Genomic DNA, 7670 nt, shown 5'->3' with positions numbered 1-7670 from the left:
AACAAATGAATTGATATTTGTGCAAATTTTCAAATAATTTTAGAAAATTCAAAATTATTATTATTATAATATTTTTTATTATAATATAGTTATTCAATGAAATATTTTCAAACTTTCGATTTGGATACGAATTTTTCGTACGAAAACAGTTCTTCGTAAACCCTAAACCATGAACCCACCCTAAATTCGATGCAAGTAGTTTTTAATGATGAAATTATGAATGAAATATGTTTAAAATTAAGATAGTTATTTAGAACAACTAATTAAAATAGAATAAAATTTTGCCAAATTGACTATGGTACGTAATTTAGTCTGAAATTTCAAAACCCTAAACCTTATCCGTACTGAGATATACACTGAGTCGATATAATTTGGTCGATAATTGATCAGTTTTAATTGATTATTATTCAATTAAGTATTGTTAATTAAATTTATAAAGTTTAATCAATTTTACAATTTGAAATGTTCAATTAGCATAAATTGTGTTTGTGGTGGTAGGATAAGAGCCCAAGGAGATCACCGGATCTCTGTGTCGGTCAGTAAGATACATAGCCGCGTTCACGGGATCGAAACAAGGATGGATGGTCGCAGATGCGGTACACGTGGAAAGATGGGGGCCGCGAGATGAAGGGACAAATGGAAGGCTAAGATGGAGAGAGGGATTGATATAAAGAAAAAGGTGAGAGAGAGAAAGAGAGGAGGAAAAGGGACTAGTCTAAGGGGAGATGACCTAAGAGTAAGAGGTGGCGGCCAAGATTGGAGAGGGGGAATAGTGTTGTGAGTGGCGGTAGTGTCGATGAAATAGTGAACAGTGTTTGTACCAGTGTTAGGGGTGAAACATTTGGTGCCATCTATGGGGAAGGAATAGCATAGAAATGGCACCAAAGAACGCAGTGGGTAGACCCAAGAAGGTGAGGGTTCAGGAGCCGATGCCAAAAGCAGTAATTGAGGAAGGGGAAGAACGAGAGGGGCCCGAGCGGCGAAAGAAACACGACTGATGCGAGAAGAGATTGAGAGGCTGAGAGAGGAAAACGAGGAGTTGAGAAGAGAAAGAGAGAGGGCGGAGGAAGAAACTGGGGAAGAGCTAAGTGATGGGTCGGAGAGTGAGAAGTCGGGGGACGAGGAGGAGCATGGACCGACTCTGGTTGAAAACCCAGTGGCTGGGTTATTAGTGGAGCAAGTCCAGGAAATGATAAACAATGACCGGGAGGCGAATCTTCATCAGACGAAGACTCAGATGGGCGCCGCCAGCCAGGTGGTGGCTGGATTGAATCGCAACCCATTGGCGGATACGATATGGACTTCAGAGGTACCAATGCGGTTCAATCAACCAAGGTTTGAAAGATACGATGGAACAGGGGATCCAGTAGATCACATTCATCACTTTAGACAATAGATGCCACTTTGGCAAGAGCCGCAGTACGATAGGTTGCGGTGTATGATGTTCCCGGCTAACTTGAAAGGGGGAGCTTCGGACTGGTATTATTGGTTGCCTTCAAAAAGTATCACTAATTTCCAAGAGTTGGAGCAGGCATTTATAGATCATTTCATACATCAAAAGAAGCGGGTTGTGGACATTGCAGCCTTATTTAATGTAAGACAAAGGTCTGCGGAATTGGTCAGGGAATATCTGTGCCGCTTTAAGGCCGAGACCTTGAAAGTGGAGAATTTGGACGAAAGGGTAGCAGTGATAGCATTTGAAAGAGGTCTGCGGCCTGGTACGGGGGTCCATCACTCCGTTGCAAAGAATGAGATTGCGACCTTGCACGAGTTATATCCGCGGGTAGAGAAGTATATCAGATATGAGGATACCATGCAGGAGGATTCTAAGAGGGGAGCAAAGGCAGTGTCATCGGTAGAGAAAGGGGGGGATCGCAGAAAGACAGAGACATTGAACAGAGGTAACGAGAGGTACCGCGGACAGTCATCGCGTCCGGAAAGGAGTAGAGAGGTAGCGCGAAGAGAGCAAAGAGAAAGGAAGCCATACCGCGAACTAGAGCATACACCGTTAAACAAGCCATTGAGTGAGATATTGCCATTGATAAAAAACACGCAAGGGTACGAGGGACCACGGACCGTCCCTGCCGAAATGCTGAGCAAGCCGTATTGTGTGTACCACCAGGTACGCAACCATGAAACTAATGATTGTTACGCGTTGAAATGGTTGGTCCAGAGGTTGGTATAGAAGGGAATGATGAGAGAATTTACAGCGGAGTCCCCGAATGTGGAGCTGGTGCCAGCGCCAGGGAGAATATTGGGAACCATTAATGTTATTTTCAGTGGAGAAGTGCTGAGTCACAACACCCACAGAGACAAGGTGAGGAGGACAGCAAGTATTCAGCAGGTCAATGAATCTACCAGAGGACCGCAATACAGTGCAGAGGCACTGGGTGGGGAAGACAAGATTACATTTTCTAGTGTGGATCTCCGAGCCATCGATACCCTACATGAAGATGCGTTGGTCATTACGGTGGTGATGGGCAATTACATGGTCAAAAGGGTACTGATTGATTGTGGCAGTGCTGTGGACTTGTTATTTAGGGGAGCGTTGGAGGAAATGAGGATTGATCTGGGGCAACTAAGGCCGCCGCGGTCCAGTTTATATGGACTTAATGGAAGCGTCACAGAGCCTATGGGAGAGCTTTTATTACTAGTGACGATAGGGCCTGTGACTGTGTTTTCTAGATTTATGGTGGTCGATTCCAACTCTCAATACAATGCGATCTTAGGGAGGTGGTGGATCAACGAGATGAAAGTGGTGCCTTCAACATATTACCAAGTTATTCGATTCCCCGCCTTAACGGGAATGTACGAAGTCCGCGGAGATCAGGTGGCATCGAAGAACAGTCATCAGGATACCGTTAAAAGGATGGTCTGCGGGCCGGGAGGCGAACCATTCCACCCAAGGAAAAGGCAAGCATAGAAATTACAGTGCGAGGCAGTGGAAGGGGGAAAGGAGGCCGCGGTGGATCCGAAAACTTTAGATGAGGTTGAGATAGTGAATCTGGGAGAGGGCGAAGAAGAGAAGTTTACATCAGTAGGGTCTAACTTGATGGAGGAGTGGAAAAGTAAGCTGGTACAATGCTTGTCGGAGAACAGAGATGTGTTTTGGTGGGGAATAGAGGATATCACCGGGCTGGACCCTGATTTCGTATGTCACAGACTGCATATGAGGGAGGGTGCGAAACCAGTAAGACAGAAGATTAGGGGTGTGAGACCTAAGTATGCGGAAGGAATCCGAGAGGAGGTTGCCAGGTTGAAAGGAGTGGGAATCATAAGAGAGGTGGAGTTTACGGATTGGCTGTCCAATATAGTCGCGGTCCCAAAGAAAAATGGCAAGGTGCGAATGTGTGTTGACTTTACGGACGTAAATTTGGAGTGCCCCAAGGACAGTTATCCTATGCCGCGAGTAGACGAGTTGGTGGACAGAATGGCAGGGTTCAGAATGTTCTCATTTATGGATGCGTCCATGGGATACAACCAGGTTGCGATGTATGGACCTGATCAGGAAAAGACGTCATTCGTGGTGGAAAGGGGGACTTACTGCTATACAAGAATGTCGTTCGGGTTAAAAAACGCATGAGCCACCTTCTAACGGTTGGGGGAGAAAATGTTTGAGAGTAAAATTTGAAAGGGAATTGAGATATACATAGACGATATCTGGTGGAGAAAAGCATGTCAGAGTCAGAGCACTTGGAGGGGTTGAGGGAAACATTTGGGATACTGCGGGCACATAATTTGAAACTCAACCCAGAGAAGTGCACATTCGGAGTCACTACTCGGAAATTCCTGGGGTATATTATGACACAGCGGGGAATCGAGGCAAACCCCGAGCAGATAAGGTCATTGGTGGAGATGCTATCGCGTCAGACGGTGAAGGAGGTGCAACGGTTGGTAGGACGAGTCGTGGCCCTGAACAGATTCATTTCAAAATCATCCGACAAGTGCAGGCCGCTGTACAGATTGCTGAGGAATACCACAGATTTTGCATGGACAGCAGAGTGTGAAAGAGCCTTTCAAGAGCTAAAAAGGTATCTTGGGGAAGCACCTCTGTTATCGCGGCCTGAGATAGGAGAGAAACTATATTTGTATCTGGGGATCACGGAGTATGCTATCAGCTCGGTCCTCGTTCGCGTTGTGGATAAAATGGAAAAACCGGTGTACTTCCAGAGTAAGACTTTGTTAGATGCAGAGACTAGATACAACCGAGTGGAGAAGTATGCTCTTGCCTTAGTATTTTCGACCCTTAAATTGAAACCTTATTTCGAGGCTCATGCAGTGGTCGTGGTGATGAATTTGCCCCTCAAACAAGCTCTGAGAGCGGAGAAATCATGTAGAATGCTGAAATGGGCCGTGATGTTGAGTTCATATGAGATCCAGTATCATATCAGAACGGCGGAGAAAGCCCAGGCAGTGGTGGAGTTTTTGGCTGAGTTCCCTACGGAGGATCCTACTTGGGGGGAAGAGATGGTGTTGGAGCCTGAGCGAGAAGAGGAACTGGATCGTTTGAATCTGTGGGACGAGAGGAATGGATGGAGGGTCTTCGCGGATGGATCGGCAACAGATGCAGGCAGCGGAATAGGTGTGGTGCGCGCTGGTCACACCGGATAACAATAGACTAGAACAAACAATGAAGTTGGGCTTCACGGCTTCAAATAATGAGGCAGAATGTGAGGCAATGATTGCGGGCATGAGGATGGCTGAGAGTTTGGGCGTGAGGGAACTTACCCTTTACTCTGACTCAAATTTAGTGGTATGTCAAGCAAACGGCGGGTTCACGGTAAGGTGCCCTAGAATGGCGAAATATTTGGGAATCTTACGAAAGTGGGTGGCAAAGTTCACACAGATCAGATTTGTACACTTAAACCGTGGGGAAAACCGCCATGCAGATGCTCTGGCCTATGTGGCTACAGCCATGCCAGGATCTGAGGAAAGGATTATCGAAGTGAGGAAACTGGAAAGACCGAGTACCGAGGAGCCTCCGGATATACTGAATACCACAGAAGAGGATGAAGGTTGGATGGAGCCTCTTAAACAATTCTTGTCTGGAGTTGAGGTGATTGACCCGAGAGAGAAATGAACACTGGAACAGGCGTCTCAGAGGTATACGCTGTTAGGAGGAGAATTATACAGAAAGAATTTTAACGGGCCTTTACTGAAATGTCTGGGACCGAGGTTGGCGCAAGAGGTGCTCGGGGAGTTACATGGAGGAGATTGTGGGAGCCATTCAGCGGGCAGGAGAATGACCTACCGGCTGTTAACGCAAGGATACTTTTGGACTCACATGAAGAGAGATGCTGTGGAGTTTGCCAAAAATTGTGAGAAATATCAGAGATTTTCTCAACTGATATTTGCCCCAGCAGAGCCGCTGCACAACGTGTCTAGTCCATGGCCATTCGCGATGTGGGCCCTCGACATAGTAGGACCGCTACCCATGGCCAGTGGTAAGAGGAGATTCATGCTGAACGCGACCAACTACTTTACAAAATGGATTGAGGCCGTGCTGCTGCAGCAGGTGAAAGAGGTGAAAGTGATCAAATTCTTGTGGGAAAACATAATATGTCAATTTGGGCTACCCTACGCTATTATCACAGACAATGGAACCCAGTTCACGGGCTCTAAGGTGAAGAAGTTTTTGCAAGCCTATCATGTAAAACAGGGATTCTCGGCCCCTTACAACCCCGAGGGCAATGGACAGGCTGAGTCCTCCAATAAAAAACCATACTTAACAATCTCAAGTGGAAATTGGAGGATAAAAAAGGGGCCTGGGCCGATGAATTAAACCATGTGTTGTGGGCTTATCGAACTACACCACGGACAACCACCAAGGAGACTCCCTTTTCATTGGCGTACGGCGTAGAGGCTGTGATACCGTCAGAGATGGTGGCGGCTACCACTCGAACTCAAGCTGTCGAGGATGGGTCCAACTGGGGCATCCTGTCTAGGGACATGAATTTGGCTGAAGAAAGAAGGGATGCCGTGCGCATAAGACTAGAAGAGTATCATCGCCGCCTCCAAAGGCAGTACAACAAAAGGGTGAGATTGAGGAGATTCAAGATAGGAGATCTGGTGCTCCGCAGAGTGACCCCCAACACAAAGAAAGTGAGCGAGGGGAAATTGAGTCCAAACTGGGAGGGACCCTATATTGTGGTGGATGTTGGAGGGACAGGAACATACAAGTTACAAACCCTGGAAGGAAAGATGGTAGAGAGACCTTGGAATGTAAGATTATTGAAAAAAATTCACGAGTGAATGTAATGGGAGAGGCTATCAGTTGCATGAGCTATTTGTACGTATATAAAACCATAGCACTTTTGGGATGGACATGGTCACATGAACTGTGATCGCCATTCAGAGTGAAGGCGATGGAGGGGATGAGCCCTCCGCAAACGAGAGGTCCGAGCTAAGCTGGGGCAAAATGAGTTGCCCCATAATGAGTATGAGGTCCCAACCGAACCGGGGCAAAATGAGTGGCCCTGGGCTGCGGACATGAGATCCTAGGTAAGTGGCGGCGAGGAAGTTTTCGCCGGCCTCGGGCAAGGGGCCCCGGCTCAGGCTGGGGCAGTCAAGTCACTGAGCCAAAGGAGAAAAGTCAAAAAGAGTTGCTTTCCGTAGGAGAAGTAGATGAGGGAACATGAGTTTCGCTATGAAAAGCGCATTACTGTGTAGTGAGCCCATAAAGATATAAAGTATAGACAAAAACATATTATACAAGGAAAATAGCATCACCATTACAAGAAAAAGGAGGCAATAAGTCCTCATCAACCATCATGAGGGGGAATAAGAGGGAATAAAGTGTAGCGTAACCAGTGTGGCAAAAAACAACGGCAGTAGGAACAAATACAAGGCACAAAGAAACTATTCTAAAGACAAGGGACATCTAAACTTCTTCTTGAATCACTGCATCAGCGGCCTCCTCAATAACAGTGTCTACAGCCGCATCAATGGCCCCAGCTACCAATTCCGCTACCTCGGGAACGGTGACCGCGGTAGAGGGGGTAGGATCCACGGGTGCCACCGCGACCTCGAAACTAGGGGCAGATACAGGGGCTTCGGGAAAGAGGCGACCTTCTTTGATAAGCCTGTCATACTCCTCTTTGATCTTCTTAGCCACTTTCTTGTCTGCCTGGGCCCTGAAGTGGTCCTGGAGTTCATCCATGTCGGATTCATGTTGTTTGAGGAGGGCTGCTGTATCTTCCTTATGTTTCTGGGAAAGGGATGAGAGGGTTACATTATGCTGCGATAGGAGGGTTTCGCGCTGATTGCTCAGGTGGTCATTAACCTTATCCATATAGGCCAGGTGGGAGGCCTCAGCAGACTTGAGTTCATCCTGGGCTTTGAGCTTATCTAATTCCACGGCGTCACTGAGTTGTCCAAGTCGGGCAACTTTTGTCTCCAGCTGTTCAACTTTGGACCTAGTGTCAAAGAGGTCGCGGATCATGTACGAGATATCTAGACTCATCTAAAAGAGAGAACAAGGGTCAGGCAACCTAAAAAAGAGGAGGAAAGTTATCTAGTGCAAGGAAAAGAATACCTTCTCCCAACTAGTATAGAACGAGGTTTTGTGGTGATCAAAGGAGCCCCTTTCTTCGTAAGCAAGGTCTTTGGGAAGGTGAGACCCGTAGAACAGGGAGGAGGCTACTGCGGGGTTCTCCAAGGCCGAATCATTG

General features: G+C 47.0%; 2 protein-coding genes across 2 annotated transcripts; both read left to right on the top strand.

The window, feature by feature from the left end:
* The first annotated feature begins 1396 nt into the window (after window positions 1-1396).
* Window positions 1397-2185, top strand: LOC147508905 (uncharacterized). The gene has a single exon (XM_086597661.1). It carries the CDS (start codon window positions 1397-1399, stop codon window positions 2183-2185), a length of 789 nt encoding a protein of 262 aa, XP_086453787.1.
* Window positions 2186-2194: 9 nt separating this feature from the next.
* On the top strand, window positions 2195-2923 carry LOC147508904 (uncharacterized). The gene has a single exon (XM_086597660.1). The coding sequence runs from the start codon at window positions 2195-2197 to the stop codon at window positions 2921-2923; it is 729 nt and encodes a 242-aa protein (XP_086453786.1).
* The last annotated feature ends 4747 nt before the right edge of the window (window positions 2924-7670 follow it).

Source organism: Coptis chinensis, chromosome 3, assembly GCF_015680905.1.
Source record: "Coptis chinensis isolate HL-2020 chromosome 3, ASM1568090v1, whole genome shotgun sequence".
Lineage (NCBI taxonomy): Eukaryota > Viridiplantae > Streptophyta > Magnoliopsida > Ranunculales > Ranunculaceae > Coptis > Coptis chinensis.
This window is presented reverse-complemented; position numbering and strand designations above follow the sequence as displayed.